Source organism: Pelecanus crispus, chromosome 2, assembly GCF_030463565.1.
Source record: "Pelecanus crispus isolate bPelCri1 chromosome 2, bPelCri1.pri, whole genome shotgun sequence".
Taxonomy (NCBI): Eukaryota; Metazoa; Chordata; class Aves; order Pelecaniformes; family Pelecanidae; genus Pelecanus; species Pelecanus crispus.
In genome coordinates this window covers 43,319,708-43,344,197 of record NC_134644.1, presented here as the reverse complement: position 1 = coordinate 43,344,197, position 24,490 = coordinate 43,319,708, and the positions used below count along the sequence as shown (strand labels likewise).

Genomic DNA, 24,490 nt, shown 5'->3' with positions numbered 1-24,490 from the left:
GAATAAAATTATCATTATCATATAAATCATAAAGATTCTACTGAAACTGAGATAGCTGTCATCCCTCAGCTATTTGTATTCAGTAAGGAGCAAAGCAGTTTGTTGCAGAACATCTTAAAAATGCGTCATCCTACAGCCACCACGTTATGGGCTTTTGAGGCTGTACTTGTGGCCACCTGAAAATGTATGCCAAACATATAAGCCAACACACTCACAGTTAATATACATTATTAATTAAATATCTCTCAGGGAGGTTTGTAACGCAGGAGGTCATTATACTTGAATCATGAATTTATATCTGATTTACACTACAGTAATTCCAGACTCAAATGAGATTTTCGAGTTGATTATGTGATGCCTATCAGCTAGACAGTTTCCCATCCTAATGATACTTGTGATCACCTGATCTTATTCTTCAAAGCCTACAGTTTGCAAACTAAAAAAAAAAAAAAAAACCAAAACACCCCCCAAAAACCCCACACCACCAAACAAAAACAGAAACTATAATTCAGTTAATGCTGGATCAAAATTCGAAACAGTCCTCTTGCATTGATGCCTAATCACTGTGTTGATAAACTGTTGAGGAATGTACTCAGACAACCAGGATTATAGTAGCTGTGCCCACAACAGCCCATTGAAATGCCATATTAAGTAGATGCTTCTTCCCTTCTAGGCAGGCCAGACATGGAGCGAAGGAAGAAAATTGAGTCATCTTCTCTAAAAATTTGCCACCTTCAAACGTGCAATGACAAGCGACTGTGAAAATGTTTACAGCCATTTTTGATACGACACTTCATTTTTGTAATGTGCACACTGTGTGTCAAAGTGTTTTACTGTTCTTGCTGCTACCGACAGGACATTGCTGTGAATAAGACATGGCAGTGAAGCAAGCCCTCTTTTAGAAATACCTTTATAGACCGATAGGTCTTATTTTATCTGTAACAGAACACAAATAAGACAACCAGCTAATTATGGGGGGGCACACCGGGTGTTGGTTTCCCACACACACACACTTAGAGCTGGCTATTTTCTCTGAGCCAAACTATGGCAGATCTTACACAAGTACCTCAGGAAAGGGAGAGGCAAGACAAAGAACCTGCTCTTTGTACCCCAGGCACAAAGTGACTCCAGAGGATTGTTTTTGGCAGGCAACATGGCAGACTGCATGCAGGAGATACAAGAAGCCATGGTTGTGTTTCTGACCCAGCCAGCAAAATCAGTCCTCCGGGATGGGAGAGGTGCAGGGCCAAAAAGCATACTCCCACAAAGTATTCTGAATGAGCAAGCCTGAGTGTCTCCTATGATGCCTGCTGCAGCAAAATGAACTTACTCCGATATAACACGGATCAAGGCTAATGCTTATCCAGTAATCAAAAGCCAGACACTCTTCCATAAAAAGTCCAGCCAAGAATGGCCTCCTTTTCAAGCTATCCAACAAAATCTGAAATAATGGGAACAGTCCATTTTCATGCTAGAGACTCGGTCAAAATTCCTGGGCAATGTTCAAGCCCAGTTAACTCCAGCCAACAGTTTAACCCAGAACACTTAACGAATCCCATCCACTGTTACTTTATGTTACTGCAACAGCTAGCATTGCACTAACTGTAGCAGTTGTTCTGAGACTAGTTTTCCTGTGAACCCACCCTGGCTGCAAGCCCCAGATTTGAAACTTTTTTTATTTAGCTCAGAAGTATAAAGTCCTAAATGCTGTCTTCTTATGTGCAAACAGATGAATCATAAATTAGTGTAATAAAACACTTATTTGTCATTTTAGAATTAGAACACCTTAAAACGTAAAATAAATCCGATTTGTTACTATAGGTTTATATGCATTACCCATATAATTATGATTGATGCAGAAGAGACTGCACTGGTGTCATAGAAAGAAAAGAATTTCCTTTGGCAATTTTAAAGTTGTAATAAGAAGGATAATAATCTCTATTCGATTTATGATGTATATTTTCAGCAGTGATTACTCTCAATACCTCCCAAACAAAAGATAAATCAAGTATCAGCTAATCTTGCAGAAAAAGAAAAGGCTTCCTCCCCAAAAACCGATCTATACTAAGAATGAAGCACTTACTTTGAAAGAATGAAATTATTTACTATTTCTCCACTGAACAACAATATTATTTTCTGATAAAGAAACTTCATTATGAAGAGTCACTGCTGAATTTTATACAAAAAGACTACAGCCAGACAATAGGGAACAAAATGCTTTTAAGAGCTCTAAATTTCATAAAGACTATAATAAGCTCCAAATTTAATAAAGGTTATACTATGTTTTAAATAAAAAAACCAACACCCAAACCAGAAAAAACCTTGAGAAATTTAAGTTTTGTCAGCTGTGTCAAGTGTTACTCAAAGAGTAACTGCTATAACTGTGTACCTCTTACTCTTCAAATATAACTCAATCTCCTAAATTAAGTGCAAACCCTTATATTTCAATCTTAGCTACAGAGTCACCATCTTGGCCTCCACAGTATTTACAACATTAAAAGGCTAAAAGTGTCAAGAAAGCATATTATCACTCACCTAAAGCCTTCTCTAGGCACAGTATGCACCTCAAGTTAATAAAGGTCACATAAATATGGCTTTTGTACAGAGCAGACAGTAAATTATGTATTTAATTACATATTTCTCCCTAAAAAACAGAAACAGTTGGCTCTCTGCTATTTTTGTTAACATTAATCAGAGGAAACTTCAGATTCTGGCATAAATTTGACTATGGTATAAAAGGTAATATTTAAAATACATAATGCCTTACCACACAAACACAACTTGCCATATGTGAGGCACTGCTAAGCATGGTTTCTATTAAGCAGATACACAGTAACTGGCTTCTTTCCAAGCAACATGGAAGTGTTTAAAAAACCCTGTTTAATCCAATTCCACAGCTTTGAAACAAAAATAAATTAAAGTGCTGCAAGAACTGTTAAAATGAAAAATTAAAGGCATGTAAATAAGTGAAAAAAAAAATTGTCAGAGAAAATGAAAACAAAGATTATTTCAAGTAGATATCTTAATTGTAATTAGCAACATTTGGCATGTGTTATGATATGATTCAAAGCTGCAGCCAATTAGATACCCCAAAAAGCTTGTAACAAAGCTGCAAATGTGTAACTACAGCATAAATAAGTTTTATTGCACACCAAGAAAACAGCACCCAGATCAATTTCATAGTTTGTTTCCGAAATGCTGTAAAGCATGCTCTGTTACTGGTTCACGACTTTTTAGTCTTAAACTGCAGCTTTTCTGCCAGGAGATTTTGCAAAACAATTTCATTGAACTCAGACAATTAATTGTAAATCTGTACACATTCTGTGTATACCAAGAATAAAAGATAAATTACAGCATTGCCTTAGACTGTCATGCCTATGTAAAAACAAAACAAAACCAGCATCAACAACAAAAAGCCAAAACAAAAAAAAAAAAACCCCAAAAGAATAAAGTGTGTAAGTTAGCAGCTGTTAAATAGCTGTAGAATTGTGGTATTGGAACTGAGAAAGATTGATTTTTTTAAAATACATTTCCAAGGAGAAAGGAAAACACTTTTTTTTTTTTAAGGAATAAGAGGTACACAATGGCATTCAGGAAATTACATTAATTTGTCAGATGCTTTTTAAAAAATTGTTTCCTTTTTAAGAAAACTTTAAGTATTACATGGAAGATCAGAGTTCAAATTCTGATCAGATGTGGGTGTACTGAAAACAACAGCATTAGGCACTTCTGAGACTGTGCCATTTATTTAAGGAAACAAATACTTCATTATCAGCAATGCTGACAGTCCCAACCAACAGACAAAGTATCTTCCATTTCCCCCATTTATTCAATAATGAGTAATTTACTAAAGGGTAATGAGTTGCTAATAAAAGCATGTTTCTTACATGATTACCATGAAATGGCAGTGACTGCTTGTTCAGTGCAATAGTACCTACTACAGTCACGCTTTCAAATAACTCTGCTCTACCAAATTTCTGTAAAGAAATTGATCCTTATGTAGTTTTTATACAAGACATTAGTCTACATTTAGGAAAAAAATAGGAAAAAAACCCCACAGAAATAGCTAACTAAATTTAAAAGCTACACATTTAGATATTTCTTTGCAAAGTCTCCTAACAATGATGCAAAGTCTCAGCCAACGTGGTTTTGTTTCCCTTGCTGGCAAGCAATGGCTGTTTATTTAACACACTTATTTTAGGGCTTCCTGGGGGGGGGGGGGGGGGGGGGGGGAGGTTTTTTTGGTGTTTTATGAGGGCTGTATTGAGGAGATTATGAAAACATGCATATATAATATCAGTTTTATGTTATAAACCAAATTCAGGCTTGGAAAAAAGCCAAAACAACTTTGTTTAGCCATGCAGGAGAGGGCAAAAGAAATGTCTGTCGAAGGTAGTCTGAAAAATTCTGGAGCAGAAAGCATTGGGGGCTGCCCTTGTACTTCCTAGTAGACTGACTTACAAAGACCAGCTGCAACTCCATATGAAACCACTGGAAGAAAATTTCTCTGTTCAGGATTCCCCATGCGAAAAGCATCAAAGTGTTTCTTTTTATCCTCGTTACACTCCTCCCCTCCACCTTGCAATTTAAACTAGAGCTTTACTAATCTTGTACACTAAGCACATTGCAAATATCAAGGATCCCTTCCATGTCCATCACAGGCTCTTTTGGGGGCACTTTTCTGCCCTTTCCTGCTTCAAGGAACGTGTGGTCATCACAACCCCTCCTTGTGCCCCAGTCTCCACTCATTTCCCTGCTTCAGCTGTCCCATGGGCTGTGCTCTGGCACATCCCCCTGACCTTCCAAACCTGCACTCACACAGTGCTCGCCGAAGTACTCTCATTCTTCTCTAATGCTATTTTCTTTTTTCTGTTCCTCCTGGGAGAGAAGTTGTAATCATTCGAAAACTGGGAGAACTGGCAGAAGTCACGTGGAGGTACTGTTAAGCAGGGAGGTATTAATGGGTGTTGTCAGCCAGTTCCTTACTTCATCATCAGTGAGTGAAGTTGCCAGTCCTGGCAAGCAGCCAGCAGCAGGCTCCCTTTACTGCCTTCCCCCCTTCATGAAAGTTGCTAAGGTTTCTAGCCACCAATGCCCACAATACATCCAGAAGCCTTTGAGGGCTGCATCTAATCAATCCTAACACCACCCCACAACTGCAAGCAGAAATGGAATCAAGTAGATATTCAGAATTCAGTTTATTCAATTGGGAAAAAAAAAAAAAAAAAGAAAAAAGCTCAGTGCTGTCTAATAATTTTTCATATCAAACATACATTTTCAAAGATATCAGATCACTAAAGAAACACCAGCTATATTTTAGATGGCCTTCCAAGTACACTGCATCTTGACACATGGAAGACCCTGGAAAAGAAACATCTGTGCGTTATTTTTTTAAAAACAGATGCTTTGTGAACAATATGACATTGAAAGGTATAGAGTCACTTTTACTGTGAAAATAAACCAGTATTTTTAAAAAACTGTTTTAGTACAGTTACATGCTTCAGATCTTAAAGCACAAGTGACACTGTCGTGCACTGTCTTAAAAGAAAACAGCTAAAGGAATTAAAAGATTACATACTAAAAAGTAACCTGACACTTTTCATCCAAGGTACTTCAAGGTACCAAGGTAATACATCTAAAAACCCACCAATTATAAAAAACAGACAAGCTAACTCAAGTGATAAAATATAGCATAGTTGCTATTATAAAATATAATCCCAGTGCTATTGTTAACTTGCATGTTTTTGGGATGTGTTTCTTGCTGCTTTGGAAGCAGAAAGGGAATCAAAATTAAAAAATAAAGCAGTTGCAATGAGCACTCAAATACATTTTACATCCATTCTTATCCTCAAATGCATGTTGATACATCATAGATTTAAAACCAACGGGATTCTGCGCATTAATATCAACTGCTTCTGTGCATATCTTTTTGATTAAGTTTTGCTATTTGCTGTAAATTCTTAAGAGGCCTGGCCAAGCAAAGTTATATACAATTTTCTGTGTCACATTTTCTCTAGAAGGTTATAGAAAACTAGCAGCAGATCAAAGTAAGCCTATAGAGGCAGAAGGTAAACTCCATGGGTAACGAACGTAATGTAATGGGAAGAGAGCCCAGATTCATACCAAGGAAGCTGGAAATGTTTGTGAGGAAAAATGTTCAAAGAAAGCATTCCTTATTCCAGTTTTCATCCCGCTCACACATTAGCATCACATGCATCGCAGTCATATGCCTATGGCAACAGACTGATGCATCCCTAACTCAAACAATCAAAATCACTCATCACAGTTCCTTTTAAAATAAAAATATAAGCTGCTAGGTCTTGGGGTTTTTTTTCCACTTGAATTTTGTGCCTAAGTCCTCCTTCAGTGAAATCCCTATCCATCAAAAGAAATAGGATTAAGCCTTTCTTTAGCCAGAGGAGCCACTATACTCCCATACTCCTTTTAAGTGATACGACAAACATGAGTATGATGCCGATCACCCTTTGCACTTCCAGAGTTTTATGAAGGAACCAGCAAATAAATATATGCTGTTCTGTGCCTACACTGCCTTAAAGTTTCTTCTTTGGTTACAGAGCAAGGAAGCACCTCACTGAAGTAGCCTGGGCATTCTGCACAGGAGTAAAAAGAACTCAACATGCATCTAAACGTAGTGAAATAGGTAGTGGACATTACCTAAGCAGATTCTGTGTTACTGAGCAAGCACTTAATGCTACCAAAACCGTTACGGAAACTCTCTGTGCAAGCTAAAGGAGACTAACCAAAAGAGAAGCAAATTCAGGTTAAAGACAGAATCCTTCCAGCACCCAAGAGGAATTGGTTTTGCATTTTGCATTTGGAGAAGGCATTGCTCTGCTTTCTCCAAGTATTTTCACATTTATTCAAATATTTTAAGGAAACATATATAACCAAGATTATTCAGACCCCCCCACACACCACCAAATCATTGATGTTGTGAGCATATGACCTAAAAAACTGTAAGGCATCTCTTTGCTCACATTGTAAAGCTATGCGAGTGTCCGTGTACTTGTGCATGTGTGCACACATAGGGAAGAGGGGAAGACCACCTTAACAAGTTCCTTGAGCGAGAGAGAGGGAAGGAAGGAGACTTGAGTAGGCCAAGGCAGCATGATAGAGACTTGCTGTACCTGCTGCTCTAGGTCCCTGCACTTCTATCGCTCTGCACTGTAGAGCAAGGCTGACGATCTTCTGCCTCCAAGTCTTCCCATGAAATTGTGCTAACATTTGTTTTCTGCTCCTGACACTTATGCCATCTCCTCGGCTTTAAAGCAGCACTAGGCAAGAGTTTAAACAAATGACCCCAAGAACAATAACTTAAATTGATGGAATTCACATAATCCCTTAGGGTTGTAAAGATCCCGGCCTCACCATTTCACCAACAACAGAGCCAGAGCAATACTGAACAGGAATGTTGGACTCCATACAGCCATTAATGCAAGAAGCGTCCATGAGGCTTGCTGACCTCTCCATAAGCCAAGTTGAATAATCTGCCATTCCACTTGGCTCTTTTCTACATCACCCTAAAAAGAACTCTGAAATCTTTTCAGTGGGATTAGTTTTCACAAGCAAAATACTAGGATCAGATATGTTCGCTGTTTATCAATTTTGCAGATAGTATAAGAAGCAAGGAATTAATGTAATGATTCCAAATAAGATAAGATAAGACTATATGCAGGGTTTTAAACTGATTGTTTTGAAATGAGAACCAGTCAATTCGCCCACTAAGCTGCGCAGCCCTTTAAAATATATTTCTGAGCCTCAAGCATCACCCATACTGCTACAGGGAAAAAGAAATAAAATGTATACACATAAAAGGAATTGCAGTAAATACATAGAAAAGAGAAGAATGGTGACAAATTGCTAGAGAACATCAAAAGAAAACACAAAGAAGAAGATAGGGAACAACAGTGACTTAATAGGAAAATTTTGAGCAGTTGCTCCGAGTGGTGTCCACAGAGAGCTGCTATGCGCTTTGTGCTGGCTCTCCTTGTTTCCAGCTGCTAAGTTCACATTGAAAGCAGCTAAAAATACATTAAATACTTTCCAAATATTATTTTCCCATGTAAGCAACTGGTATAAGTTGCCACAGAGATGTTGTTCTCTTGCCAGTGAGAAGGGAAATAGTATACAATGCTGACAATAGAAGTTGTATTCTATGAAATCTATTGTCTTGGACAAGATGCAGTCCAAAATATGGGAAAGTTTGAAAAGGCATTATTTTAGCTACAAGAATTCCCAACTATTCCCCTTTTCCATCAGGGCAATATATGAAAATGATACTTAAAGATGAGGTTTTTATCACCCATAAGAAAAGGTATACTCTGCACTACTCAGCGGTATAATATGTGCAACATTTCTAGCAATCAAGCTTTAGTATTTCAATGAGGAGGAAAAAAAGACGAGTGGCAAACGTCTACAATTCAGGTACACTGTCTCCTGACAAACTAAAATTTCACAGTGCTACAGTTTTAAAATACAAATGTACCTGCTTATCGTTCAGGACGTTCAGGAATTTACCTTGACAGTAAATTCAGCTCTATACAAAAGTAAAGGCAGGGAGGAATGGAACACAAAACATACCAAACCCCATCCAGTTCTTTCAGTTAAATGGGAAGTATAACAGGCTTTTTTATGACATGCCTTCCTCCAAAAATAGCAATGATGACACTGCTCAACTCTCACCCCCCAGCTTGACTTTTTGACACTTAGGACATTATACATTCTCAGTCCTGAGGAATGATCCAAAGTTTGGGGAGTCAAGAGGACTCTTTCTATTGCCCAGAACCCAAACTACAGAATATGATATACAACAATACCTAGGGAGGCAAGCAACTCTTATTTCTTATAACATTAAATCTTCTTTTAAAGCCAAACATGATAGATTTTTTAGGAACTCTGAAATCCACAGGTTTCCACAGTTTTGGAAAGATGCTGCAAGTTGCAGCAGTGATAATTTGCCAATTACAAGGCACATGTGTGAGCAAGACTTTTTTTGTCTTCCAGACAAACAAGAAGATTACACAGCCTATTCTCTTTGTGGGGTTAAGCGTTAAGATTGCAGCTGCTGCAGAAGAGGAAACTGCAACTCCCTTGGAGCTTGTACTGACTGTGTAGCCTAGCATGCCATTAAGGGATGCTACTGTACTACAGATACTGTTCCATTTTGGGTTTTTTTTTCCTGAATGAGACAAACCTGAAGCTTTGGCCTGCTGTAGTTAACAGAAAGTCTTGCAACACATCTTGCAACATTCCACCCAAGTTCCAATTCAGCTCAATATCCTGCCTATCAGAAGTTCCTAAATAACTTAGAGAGTATTCTTGAATAATACAGCTTTCCTTCACATCTTCTGTGACATTCAGTTTTGAGATTTATCACATTCCTATTGCCCACTCATGATTTATTTCATATATAAAAGAGGACACATAGTGAAGGTAAGCTGGAATCACAACCATTTTGAGTAGCGTACATCTGTAAGGAACTTACCTTTATGAAATATGGGGTTTTTAATAGAAAATCTAACACCTCTTATAACAGTGATCTAAATTTCACTAAAAACAAGAAAGGATGTATCAATACTTTAGGGTAAGATGTACTGTACTATAGCTTGGCTTCATTATGCTGAAGAATCATGTGTGGCTGATGTATTTGTTTTGTAATGTTTAGCTATAATAGAAAATAGACAAAGTTCAAATGAAAACACTGTTTAGACTATGTCAACAGAGCGTAAAACTAAATGAAGTGATTCTGTATTGACTATAAAAACATATTTGCTAATAGTAAAGTTACTAATGGTTATATATCAAGATCACAACATGAAATAATTCTGCATCTTAAGAACTGTGTTAAAGCAGCAGACACACAAAGTTAGATGGAATTTTTTGATTTTGCAAAACAGCATCACGCAGTGCACTTTATTGCTCTTTTATCATTAGTGTAAATAATTCAAAAAAACCCAGGAAATCTCCAGCTCACTTTTTTTTTTTTTTAATTGCAAGTCACCAAAGGGCTTTCCACTAAGACAGCCAATGCTCACTTTATACTTGCTAGCAAAAGAAAATCAAACAACAGTATCTTGTATACTGAAACAACTGCTTTGTTACAAAGAGAAGGATTCAGAAAACTAGAACAAATGACACTGCTGTAAAAACTATATGCCTTTTAGGCTCAGTTCAAAGACTTATGCATTTTTCTACAACAGACTGAAGTTTTATATTCATCTCAGCAAATCAACCCACTAATAGGCATCAGTCATCAACACCTAAGTAAAGATCTGCCATTTGAAACAGCTTTGATGTGATTGAAGACTCGCACACAGTCATAAGTATGACAGAACAGCTTAGCTATTAAAATGTTTTATCTAGCAAAGAACTGTTCATCCTAATTGACTGAAATACTCTCTGAACGCTATTATTGCAAGGCTACTTCACTACGCAGCACTTTAGTACATAGCCACTTGACTTATATCTTGAGATCCAGTACAACCACATCAAATCTTGTTAGAATATTTTCTCACACATACTTTTGTCAAGAGACCAAAACAATAAAGCTGACTGTCATTTTTACAACTAGTTGCTTAGTTAATTCGATACCGAAACGTACTGGGCTTCATTATAAAAGCAGCATGCAATCAGACATTTCTATCAATCTTTCTTTTTACTGCACTAATAGAATGAATCCTACTAACCACATCAGTTGAAATGGGTTGGCAGGACTGGATGGAAACTATTCCTCTGCACTGAGCCCGACCTCTCACCGTGAGAGGTGTGGTGGCAGGGGCTCCTTTAAGCAGCGCTGTGCAGCCCTGGCCCAGCTCCAGCACTGACCGTATGTCAAGCTGACAGATAAGAAGCCAGAGACAGCCATCTGAAAACAACTGTATACCGCCCCGGCCACCAGGCAGCCAGGGTTTCTAGGCCTACCTCATTACTCATTTCAAAGCCGATTTTAAACACACCGAAAGTAAACACACCTGACCAAGAAAAAAAAAAAAAAAAACAACCCAAAACACAAGCACGAAGTAATTACTAGAAAGGCTATGCAATGATAACTCCATTTCAGGAAGTTTCCACTGAATATCGTAATTGATCACCAGTCGGAAAATTAATAATACTTTGTGCCCATAACACTTTTCCTTCTCCATTATATTCACAGTGTGTTAACAATTTGCAAGAAAAAGGAATCAAACATACTAGCAACTGCCACCAAGATTACACTTTAGAGAATCAAACAAAATGCTATTGATTTAATACCTCAAATGAAGGGTGATTTGATTTTTACCCTCTATCAACGCATCGTAGAGTTCATCCGTTTTTACCATTACTTTTGTTACCAGGAAGTATGTCATATCAATTCCTTGTATGTAGGCAAACATTATCTATCAGCTTTTATTCCAAGTAATCAGCACAAAGGAACAGCTAAAATTTACTCCAGTCCCCTATGCAATTTCCATAACTCCATATATTCTATGTCCATATTCCAAATTAATAAAATCCAGGTGAACTTACCTACAGTTTGGAGGAGGGTCTAATGTAATTTCTGCAAGTTCTTTCTGAATTCTTAAGAGAAAAAAAAAAAAATTATCAGGACTTTTTTGACTTTATGAACATTTCTACAGCAATCAATAATAATAAAATATAATTCTTACAATTTCTGATGGAAAGCTGATGCTGTAAGGTTTCATGAAACTGCTCAAGAAGATGTTGAACTAAAAATCAAATCTTTTCTGAAAAACAAGCCTCCAATCCGGGACAAGTTATGCCATGAGCAGCTACCTAGAAAAATCCCACTTTTTCTATAGGCCAGGGTTCTCAGCTCCTTTGCTCACTTACACAACAATTAAAATGTCTTGTACACCCTCCTTCTGTATTTCCCCTCTGCCCATATGCCTCATAGCTCCTGCTTTCCAGATCATTTAACTTCTTAACGTATCTCATAATGGCAGGGCAAAAAACCCAACTTCAGAGGATAGTTGTCTCTCACCCTCCCGGAAAGAGCCCATCCTGATCTTCTCCATAACGTCCTCCTAAGTACTGGGGGGCTGCCTATCAGGTCCCCCCGAAGCCTACCCTCAAAGGGAAGTGCTCCAGCTCCCTGGCCAGGCTTGGGACCTGCCGCTGGACTTGCTCCAATGCGTGCCGCCTTTGTACTGCGGGGCCCAAAACCGAGTACACGTTATTCCAGGTGCAGTTTAATAAGAGCTTAGTAAAGGGAGATAAATCACTTTCCTCTACCGACTGACTGTGCTCCTGGCAATGCAGCCCAGGAGGTAGTTAGCCTTCGCTGATGCCTCACGTTGAGCTTGTGTCTGCCAGGGCCCCCACGTCCTCAGCAGAGCTGCTCCCCAGCCTGGATCATTACAAGGTGTTAGTCCTTCCCATATGCATGATGTTACATTTGTCCTTGCTGAATTTCATGAGCTCCCTGTCAACCCTCTCTTGCAGCCTGCAGAGGTCCCTCTGAGCAGCAGTCCTGCCCTTGTGTGTACCAACTGCTCCCCCCAAACTTGTCATCTGCAAATTTGGGAGTGCACTTTGCCATATCGTCCAGGTCACTGATAAAGACATGAGGCTGGGCAGGTCCAGTACAGATCCCGGCAGTACTGCACTCGTTACAGGCATCCTACTGGAGGTCCTCCTCCAGACAGAGCAAATTCGTTGTTAAGGATTTCTGGATATTCCCAGGCTAACGCTCCCATGCCAAGTCCTTGAATTCCTGATCCCTGCCACATCTGGCAATACCGGCTCTTTCCATTATACCAGCGCCTGTTTACAGAGTTCCCAAAGGAACCTGTAGGAGTTTACAGTTCCCAAGGACTTGCCAGAGTATGATGCCATAAGCAGGACTGCGATGGCCACCTTCCCTATAAACTATGCCCAAGGCTTTTTTATAGGCTACTTCAGTGCAAAAACATGAACATTTAGAAGGAGGAAGGAAAAGAAAAACAATTCAATGTACCCTCAGTACTTTCTTCTTCCCTTCTCCTTCACAGGACTTCATGTGCAGGAGCAGACTGCTATTCCTGTTATTCCCTACACTAAGAAAGAAAACCTGCATGACAATACCACTCAAATTCCTGAGATACATGCTCAAGCCACAACCCGAAAGTTCAGGCCTGACCGGAAGTACACACGTATCTTGTTAGAAATGACTGCCACCCACTTTACACATAACAGGCAAAGAAAATGGTTTATCAAAATAAACATTCAGGTATATTGGCATATATAACATAAAAATTAGCAGTTTAATTCTGTATATAATGTTAAGATCCAAACTTACATGCTAAGGAGTCTCACAGCCACTATCAAAATTCCCCTTATGCCACTATGAGTTGATTTTATGGCTATAATGAATAAGTGAACCAAAGGCAGCAGAGGAACTGGCCTGAACCAGAAATTCCAATCCTTTATCATTCACAGACTGAAATAATTAGGACATACATAGGCAAGATTTGTAGGTAGAGGTAATAATCATTTATTAGACCAGCTGATATTGTTGAAAAGATAAAACACTCTTTCAGATGCTTAGCTTTGCTTCTAACCTCGATGCACCCCAACCCTACATACACACATACTAGTTACTCCTGTAGAGGGGGAGAAATTCGATGTTTATTTGCTGCTTCTGCTCATTGAAATATTTACACCTCCAGTACACAGAATTTTCCCTATAAACATCATTCCTTTCTTGTAAAAATACAGGCACAGGCTGCTTAATCAATATTTGCAGAAAGTCATTGTAGTAACACTGAAAATCTACCACATTTTTTAAAAGGGAAAATCTGATTAGTGAAGTCTAAGCACAACAAATGTTGCTTTTAAAAAGTTACTCCATTTAAACAATCCTAACAGTTCACACCTTTTAGAAGGGAGATCTTACAAGTGTGGGAGATGCTTAAAATGTTTCTTCCGCATATGACAAATTCCTACTGTGTTTTTGAAATTTATTCTATCACAAATTCAAATCACGGAAAACCTAGACAGCATGGAATCTTCAATTTCATGTTTTATGGGTTGTTTTGCTTTTTCTGCCTTTTGGGAAGTTATAGAATGATGGCATGAAACTTCTATAGAGACAGGTATTATTCCTTTGCTTTACATACAGTAGTAAAAGCAGTTAATATTTCCTTGCATTACAATGAGTCTGAGACACAACAAGAATGGATTGACAAGTGCAACTCAAGTCCTAGGTCAAAAACCTTATATTCTTACTCCTAAACCCTAAATCACGTCCCTTCCATTCTGAAAACAAAAGGGTACAGAGCTCTATCCTTTTCTCCCTCTGTTCTAGTTCAAACCAAGATTTCTAACTTCTAATGCCAAGAGCATTAAAGTGGTCCTTTTTCAAGCTTTTCCTGTGATTGAGCAAACAAGAACAAAATACCTTTCTGCTTCAAGCGATAAAAATTGATCAGATAGTACTTTCTATTTATGTTCAAAAGTCCTAATTGCTTTTGCAAGCATCTAAGATAAAGAGATGTTTCATTCGTGATTATTTTTATACAAACAAGGTACAACATATTAACACGATACTGTCCATCAATTGCTCCTCAGAAAGCTGTCCGTGTTTGTTCTCCTAGTCTCCGGCATCCCAAACTAAAATTAATATATACACCTTACACCTCTTTTGTTGCGACCTTAATTTACCTTGCATTCATGCTGAGAGCACATTCATAAACAGTTTCTGTAGAGCAGCTGACACTCAGTAGCTTGTTCACATGTCACAGCATTCAAAGTTACAATTAAATCGTCAGACAACATCCCAGAGAGCCTTGCATTGATAGAGACCTCCAATGTGCAAGCTGGCCTTTGTCTGCACGAGTTATTCCACTGCTCTGGCACTTGTTTCATATCTCCATTGAGTTGCCCTCAGAATCTGACATAGGAGAGGATGTGCCTCATTTCCTTCACTGACCACAGAGGGTTCACCACGGGAATATGTGGCCTCTGGCAACAAAACATTTTTTTCAGGGTCCTTTCTGGCATCTCTTTCTTTGGATTTTCTGCCTCAGTACAGTTATGTTTAGCTATGTCAGAAAGGAAAAAGGACTCTAAATTAAGATCATTATATATATCCATTTTATATTTAAACTAACGACATACTGTTTTATTATATATTGGGGAGTGGGGTGACTGCAGGGGGAGAAGCCCTTGGTAGTAATCAAAGCCCTGGGCTGTACACATAGGACATTTAATTTGCAATGTCAGATCTGATACTCTTTGTTTGCTCTTAAAGAAGTCATTTGACCCTGCCGCTCTCTCATATATACACATATACACACACACAAAAATACTTTCTCCTCCATTTTACTAACAGAAAAGAACAAACATAGTTGCCTTCCAGTAATAGTGCAAAGGTTAATCTACCCCTAAATTCAGAAGCATGAAAGTACATTGTGGATTTCAAATATTATTAATTCTCACAGACACATATTTACTACTATTCCAAGCCTTGGGGGACTGTGTGTTGTTTCCTTCATGAAACAGCTAAAGTTCTCTAAAGCTAGAGAGAACTGAACATGTCAAAGGATTTCCCAATATGATTAATAGGAAAAGAAGGAAAATAAAGGACTATATGACAATGAGCTATTTTTACCACATTTACTTTTCTAAAATACATGCCTCTTTACCCATAAAAGCCAGGTGAACCAATACTCCGTACTGAAGAATACGCTATTTAGAAAATACTAAGCAATGCAATCACTGGTATGTATTTCAGCCTTACATAAACTATGACTGAGCAGGAAATTGATCTAAAGAGGGCAAGATTCACGCTGGAGGAAAAGAAATACTCTCGCCTCAATACTAGATGCACAATAAATGCAAGGGTATTTCTTATAAGAAAAAGCACTCCATATTTTGCCATCATATTCAACATGCTAAATATCATTCCCAAGTTCCTTGAAAACAGTGCTGTGATAAACCTCTCTGAGAAAAAAAAGGAGGGAGGGAAAAAGAGCTTATTTTTATTTTGTTGAATTTCAAACAAATTTAATCCATTACCTATTTGCTACTCCTTAAGGTTGTGACTTCTTTCAATAAAGAGAAGAAAAGATTACAACTACAGTCTTAAAGTTCACAATTCATTGTAGGCCCAGATATATATAAAAAAAATCCAGGACTGGACACAAAGGTTGACAGATTTTCAACTATCATCTTCAGGAGCCAAGCAAAACAATACATTTATTTGTTGAGCTACTATGTCAGCCAAGAATGGTTACACTTCTCTCAATCCAAAGGTCATGCTAAGATTTGCTACTTAAGAGGTAACAAGATGCCTGCTGTTTTCAAGGACAGCAATTCAATTCCTTGTCTGAACTGTAATTGTGATATGCAGCAAGTTTCTCAATCTTGACATGTTAGGTAAGAAAGGTTGCTATTTAAGGTGATGCCCTCTGGGTGAGGAAAATTGAAGGACCGGTACACTGTATGACATATGCTGTAAGCTATTACACCTGTATAGCAGCTAGTCCTACAAGTATTAACAGAGAAGGATGGCATGTGATGGAATTCTGCCTTCTTGATGCCATCTATAGCAATGCTAACAGAAGAAACTCTGTATCTTAAAAACAAAAATCTTACTCAAATATGAATTAAAGTGGTTTCATACAGCCTCCATAACCAGATCATTTTGGAAAGCAGTAAGCTGCAGGAGTAGTGTATTCATACATAAGACATGGTAGCAGTTTACTTTTACACAAGCAAAAGTCAGCACACTGCTAAATCTTGATTTATATAAAACCTAATGCTACTGAAAATTCGTTAAATCTGACTTCATAAACATACAAATAAGAAGCAGAAGTATTCCAAATACTGGATGCACAAATCCTCATTCTAATCCAAGATATACAGTAGGTATCATAATGTAATCCAAAAATACTGTGACTACAATTCCATATGAATGAAAAAGCTTTCCAAGTGAGAAAACATGACTTCCAAACTCAGGTTAGAATCAAGTCTGTAGTCTGTGACTTTAGCTCCAGTGCTACGTTAACTTGCTGATGTTCTCTGCTCTGAAGAGGAATTAAGGAATTTTGACCAAAGCCCCAACTGCAGTACAGTGTTGTTTGGGGTTTTTACTGATTTTAGCAGAGTTGACTCCTTTAACTATAATGGCATTTCTAGAGGGAATTGCATAGTGAAACACTTAAGTGAAGATTGTGACTTTAGAGTAATTCCATACAAACCCACAGAATTCAAAAGCTAGAAAACAAAAAAGTTGCTAAGCATATATTCAGTCTTTTTTCACTAGGCCAGCTGAATTACTTCAATTTATTTCAATTTTTAAAAGATCACTTCTTAACCTTGTCAAGAACAACATTCCCATTGAAGGAATATAGCCTTATTCCTGCACTATTTTTCACTTCTAATGAGCAAAAATAATAATATTACTATGAAGATATTTTATATAGACAGTTTCTGTAATACTCACCACATATTGAAGACTCTATGCCATTTTTCCTTCCTTCACGTTATTCCCCTCCTTTTTATCCTCTACTCTAATTTCTGATTTTCCTTTCTTGAGCCATTATTGATTGTAATTAAAAAGCAAAGAAACAAAACCCATAATACGAAAACCTGGCCAGATTAAGAATGTTTATAGAAATGCAATCCCAATTCTAATACAGTGACAAACTACTGAATACTAAAAAAAAAAAAGGAAAAAAAAAAAGGAAAAAGATGCTGCAATACTGTTAAAAAACCCTGCTACTATAAAAACTATGTTGCCGTGATCCTTCCACAAAGTGCTATGACAACCAGCACTCCTAAAATACATTTTTTTCAAATATATTATTTATTGTGCACATATCTACAGAACTCTTATAAATCATCTCAGCTTTTAAAATGCATAAGGAAAGGCTTTCCTTCAATATTAGTACACATGTGAAACTGGCTTTAGAGTCTAACTGGCAAACATACTGATGTCAGCAACTGGCATAATTAGTTTCAGCAGAACCATAAGCAGATATGATTAAACTTTAAAAGGTTTAAGTAATTTTATCACTGCGAAATGCATGTTGATAAAAGCTCTAAGCTTTGAAGATACAAAGCTAAGATTAATAGACCAATTTCTGACATATCATTATTAATTTTTTAATAGAATAGCGTCCACAGGCCCTCGTCAGAATTGTGGCATCATTACATTAGGCACTGTACAAAGTTCAGAATACAGAGACTCTTTTTTTAATGATGTTAAAAACTGTTTTTTATGACCTTAAAAGTCATGACTAGTCCAATATTCCTAATATTTAAAAAATAACAATAGCAGGAAGCAGACAAAAGAGAAGGCAGCCAGAAACCATAACGGCTGTGAGGATTAACTATGTGAATAACATCATGGTTTGAAGTGAAAGCAGGTGTTTTTGTTGTTGTTGTTGTTTGGGGGCGGGGGGTGTTCCCCCTTTTAGTCATAAAAGGAAACATGGGCAAGCTTTGCTGGCCATCCTGTAAGTCATATGACTAGGTAATCTCCTAATAGTGTCATAGTAGGAATGGGTCTTCAAAAAGCACTTCACTGGAGAAGAAAAAAAGAAGACAGGCTAGCTGTAAGGAAGGTGCCTATAGCAGAAGAAGAGCATGACAATACCTCACTGGAAAGACAGAAGAGACTTCAGTTCAGAAAAGTATGTAAATGGTAAGGGACAGATTAAGCAAAGACAAAGACTTGAATCCTGACGAGATGTACACACACGTTTATACACTGGTATTTACGGATTCCTACTACACGCATATGTTATAAATTATGGCAATAGGGCCTTCATGCTTCTTTACCACAGCACCACAGTGGCACAACTCCAATGGTTTTTCTTGTAGTTTACACAGCCTTGAATTAGCAAAGAAACAGGATCTGGGAATTGTGCATCAGGACATTCTGCAGAATTGGTCTCTTGTCAGATTATTTTAAAAGTGTTTTTTTAAATTCAATCACTATAATCCCACTTGAATTCTGTTGCCCAGACTAACACCCCTATGTGTACTAATGGAGCAACACTAAGCTGTAAATTCCTCCCGTCTGGGCCAAGCAAGACAATCGTTATCTGGAGATGGACGTGATAGCATAGAATAATTTAAATAGCTATTCTACAAACCCACCTTTCCTCTCAAGCAGAAAAGAGAAGGAAAAGAAATGGGTATTAAAACCGACCACAGTTCAAAGTAATGAAACCAACATGCATTTGTTGTTCACTCAAATATTTCTGACCTGACCATCTGGGAAAAGGAAACGCAGTACTTTACAGCAATAGGTATTACGGTAGTCCTAACATGCTGAGTTACTGAACTGTCTGAAATGTTTATGGTTAATTAACTGTAAGTTACACTGACAAGTTTCAACATCACTCATACATACACATACAGAGATATATTTTATAAGGCTACAAAACTGTCTGAGTTTTACTAGCAATAAAAAAATGTCAGCTTTTATCATGCAAGCTACTATTAAAACCATGTGAAAGAGCCAATCTGTCAAAGAAAGGAAAAAAGTATACAGGTCTCATTATTGTGACCAGTCTCAAAAGGCTATTACACTGACATAGTAGTGTTATAATAAAACAATAAGAAAATTAATATACTGAGCCAATACATACATCTGATGGTCAGCTGAAAAAAAGAGAAAGGAAAATAAAGAGCCAGAAAGAACACCATACCTTTTAGCACTAGTTGACAGTTTAGCAGCTGTTTTGCTTGATATTTTGCCCTCTTTTTTCTTGGGTTGAACTTGCTCCCTTTCTTGTTCCTGCTGAACACCTTCACGTTGATCTCCATCAGAGCTGCCTCCACTAGTGCTTGGACTATCATCAACTCTCTGCCCCTCTGCAGACATGGCAGATGCTGCACTAAACAAAAAACAAGCAACAAAAGTTAGCTTTTTCAGAAGAAACCGTCAAATAGTATTTCTTACACACCCTAAGGTGTGATTTATGTCTTTGTCTTAATACATAATGCTCGTGTTACAGTACTTCAGTAATCTTAGTATTGAAGAGTTTGCCATAAGCATCTTCCCAAGAATTCAGGAGTTGGTCATTTTAAATCCCATACCAAATAAATCGTAAGCCCTTACATAAATATGAAAAGTATAAGTTATTGTAGTTAAGCAGGAAACATAATTCTGCAAGTATAATACCATTCACTGTGAACGATATTTTTCAACTGCTCGGCAATATCATGAGTTAGCTACCTCATCACGATGCCGCTGGTTCAAATCTAGCATAGTTTGTTAAAAACTGAGAGCCATTACTATCTTAAGACACTCTGTTATCCCATATGAAATAAATCTGTGGGCTCATTCCAAGCCTATAATGTGGGTTTCCACATTACAAAATCCACATCTTGGCATGCTCGATGGAAACATTCACAGAACCAAAAGGCACTAACACAGGACTGTTTGTATTTACTAAAACAGTACGCTTCTAGAGCGGTAAGCACGCTGGTAGAGGATATAAGCAAGTTTTTTCCTGACAAATTCTGTTCAGGCATCATCAGGCAACAAAGCTGTCAGAGAACACGAGCGATGAGAAATCTCAGTATGTTTCAGAAGTCAAGTTAATGCTTTATTTGCACACTTCTGATACTAGTTAACTATCTTCATTTCTTCCTTCATTTTAAATAGTATAACAATATGCCGACAGATGAGGAATTACAAGACCACTGTTACAGCTGTCATGACTTCTCAAACTGTTCTAATGAAGGGCAGATGTCCACGAAAAGCTCTTACTGACTTAGCGTATGTGGTGGCAATGACTGCTAGAAAATTTTACAGAAAAAACCCCAAACCCAAACCCAGAAGGTCTTTCCTTTAACTCCAAACCTGTAGTTTATATACGTATTTTATATATCCTCCTCTAGAGATTTTAATAAAAGAACCATCTTCAAAGCACAAAGGCCTAAATGTTACTTGCTTACACCCACGCAATCCCCATATATCTGGGCGGTTTTCTGATCGAATCTGTCTGAATCAAGAACTTGCTCTTTCATACACAGAGTTTTAAATTGCTGTGAACTTTGACTTGCTTTTCCTCTTACCTATGTACAGACACCATCACAATTAAGAACAAAACAATTCACCTTGACTATTACATGTTTTAATACTCTCTCAAGGGAGAATAATGAGATTGCAGGCTCAGATTCAACCATGCTCATTCAGTGGATTAAACAAAGTTCATCTCCCTGCACATATTTATGGAAAGAGACAGCAAAGGAAAAATAGAGTAACATCAATGCCAACAGGGTTATGTTGAAAAGGATGCTTTTTAAAAAGGCCTTAAGTGTTCTAGTTATAGCTGCATGTAAGAAAACAAATTTACTCCTATTCTGCAAAAGCTTTACCAAGATCTAATTCTACCAAATAGTACACACTGTGGAGTGGGAGAACTAATCTCTTCAGGCATTATTGACACAATCCAGCTAACTCCAGGAGGAATCAGATCTTTTTTGTCTAATTTAGGAAGCTATACTGAAAAGGAAATCTGGAAGTATGGCATCCCTTTGAAATGTTTAGATGCTAAAAGAAATAGCAAGTGATGGCAAGTGATGGATATGGGACTAGGTTTCCCTTAATCAGCTTAAGCTACATTTTGGATTTTATTATGGAAAATAATATTTTACAAATACATTTTCATATATAAATGTATATAGAACCACAACACGTAGCCTGCTCATTGAAGTAATGGAAATAATGCATAGTTTGCGTCCTAAAATTAAAATACAAAAATTGTTCATTCTTAGAGAACAATTTTTTCCTACCGTACAGCTACAACATTATATTTAACATAATTCACATATTTACACAGGTTAATGTTTAGATATTTACATCCTGGTTGTCAGATTTTAAGAGAAAAGCAACAGAAGATTTAGAGGTAATAAACCACAAAAGTATCATATTCTGACAAGTCAAAATATGCATTTAATAACGATAATGCAATTTTGATAGTAGGTACCCATTTTCTTTGCTTCTACATACAGCTAAAATACTACCTCATCTTTTTTTATAACACTTTTGATGACCTTTATTTACTCTAGATTTTAGTTCTGATCTTTGCTTAATACATCTAATTTTGAAGAGAAAAATTCTCTTCACAATGTACATAGGCTTTAACACTGCAGGCCAGAAAGTTAAAAGCATATTTAATAAAGCCTATATGCATAGAACATCTGCTGCGAATAGTCTTGGCTATAAATATTACTATTATCCAAAAAACAACTGTATTGACTTCATAAGTTCAGGTTACTATCCAGCAGACAAACACTGTAACAGCAGCCCAGAGCATATAATTACTGTAACATGTAATGCCAGCATTTACAACAGGAAAATGCTTAAATGTGTCATTTGATGTCAGGGTAGTTTCTTGGGTTTTTTTCCCCTCTCTCCTTCTCTCTCTGTTCCCCTTTCTGACATCCAGGCAGCTCTTTCCATGCCCTCTCCTCACGATATCTGCAATTTTAGGAATTTTGCATAGTTCAAGGGATGCTCAGTAGTGCGGTAAAAGTATGTTTTAAAGGGCCTAAAGTTAGACACTTCAAACGTGGTCAAACTTAAAAGACAAATAAACACATGAACAAACAAGAGAATGGGGGGGAAAAAAAAAATCAACCGAGGGGACGACACTGTTAGGAGAAGATTTCACTGCCACGAACACAGACAGAGAAATCCAAGATACTCCTTGAATCTGGACAGCCATAAGTGTGTTTGCAACTGTCACACGGAGTGAGAGGAAAGACACACGACGCCCAGGTCCCTGGCTGCCAGGCTATTCTACATTCAGAGGAGGGTTGCTAACCTCCCTGCTGTTGTGCTGAGAAAAATGAGCAGAGGGGACAGAGGAAGGAGTGAAAGGGGACTTAAAAAGTCTCTCCCTTAACACGAGATGATTCAGCAGAGACACAGATTACACGTGTAACTACAACTATCAATTCTAAGTGAAGAGTGTCCAAAGATCCTGCTTCTGTCACATATACCCACTGGCACCTTCCCCTCCCTCCTCAAAAGGGAAAAAAACCCCAAACCAAACCACAACAAAAGAAACCAACCACCACCCCCCCTCAAAAAAAAAAAAAAAAAAAAAAAAAAAATCCAGCAGTCAGGGACAGAGAGATCCTGGCAATGTGCAGATGGGTCCCAAGGGCGGCAGAGCTAGTGATGATGTCTTTCTAAAGCAGTCTTAATTTCCTATAAGCCAAGATAAATTGAATATTTCTGCAGCGTCCACGAAAAGCAGCAACAGCAGCAGCCGCCTTACTTCATCTTCATTAGAAACCGTAAAGGGCAAACGGCCCGAAACATCGCAGGAGGGGACACAGAAGGAGGGTGAGAGGGGCACCCCGAGGGACGGGACGGCATCCCCGGGCTCCCACGGCCCCCCACACGGGTGGGCACACACGCCACTCGCCCCTCTCCCCCCGCCCCTCGGGGAGACCCGGCGTGCGGCACTGGGCCGTACCGGGGCGGGGGGGGGCGGGGACGGGACATGGGCACCCCCAAACGCCACACGCACCCCGCACCCCCCCGGGCGGGCAGGCGGCGGCCGGGCCAGGGTGAGAAGTAGGAGACAACCGGGGAGAGGAGGAGGAGGAGGAGGAGGAGGAGGAGACTGCGAGAGGAAGACGTCGGGGGCACATGAGGGAAGGGAGGGGGTTGGGTTGCGGGGCTCCTCGGGGTGCTCCGGGCGAGGGGGGGCGGGTAGTGCCCCTCCCGAGGGGGTCCAGCCCGGGGCGCCCACCGCTGCGGCGGGGTTGTGGGGATGGCGCACCCGGGAGGCTCGGTCGGGGGAGGGGGGGGGGGGCAGGGGGTACCCCGGCGCCGGAGCGACCCAGGGGCGCAGCGAGTGCGGCCCCACCGCCACGATCGGCGCTGGAGCGGGGCCGGGGGGGTGGGGGGGGGGGCGGGGAGCGGGGGTGGCCGCTGCTCCCGCCCGCAGCGGGGCAAGCAGGACAAATGGATACGGAAGAGTTGCTGAAGGGGTGTGGGGGTGCTGAGGAGCAATGGAGGCTGGAGCGGTGAGCGGAGGGATGGATGGAGCCGGGGGCAGCGGTGGCAGAGATGGCGGGGGGGGGGGGGGGGGGGCCGGGACTGTTGCCCAGAAAGGGCACGGCCGGGATGACGGGGGGGGGGGGGGGAGGGGGGGTACCAGGCAGCGCCGGGGGGATGCGGAGGGGGGAGGGGAGATGAAGGATAAAGGTAGAGACCGAGGGTCGCAGTTAAAGGGGGGGGCCGGCAAATTTGCCGTGAGGGGGGTGGCGAGGGACGGGGGGGTGGGAGCCTGGCGGGGGGAGGGGAGGCAGACGGGGACCTGCGCCGGGGCAGAGGTGTACCTCGGGAGGGACGGGGCGGGGGGGGGCCACGGGGACCGCTGCTACCTGCAGGCGAGCGCAGCTCTCTCCCCCTCTCGCTGGTGCCAGGCGCAGGCTGCGGGACAATCCGAGGCGGCCGCCCCGAGTCCGGCCGGGCGCGGGGCTGGGAAGGGGCTGCAGCCGCTCACTG

General features: G+C 39.6%; 1 protein-coding gene across 1 annotated transcript in view; it reads right to left on the bottom strand.

Annotated features, from left to right (window-relative positions):
• The window catches only part of LOC104032197 (ubiquitin-conjugating enzyme E2 E2), a 216,069-nt gene extending 196,232 nt beyond the window's left edge, over nucleotides 1-19,837 (bottom strand). Inside the window, exons 1-2 of the mRNA XM_075705481.1 lie at nucleotides 19,662-19,837; nucleotides 11,527-11,577 (exon numbers count right to left, since the gene is read on the bottom strand). Of these exons, the coding sequence (XP_075561596.1) occupies nucleotides 11,527-11,577; nucleotides 19,662-19,837 (227 nt within the window). The remainder of the gene's footprint in view (nucleotides 1-11,526; nucleotides 11,578-19,661) is intronic.
• Between the last annotated feature and the right edge of the window lie 4,653 nt (nucleotides 19,838-24,490).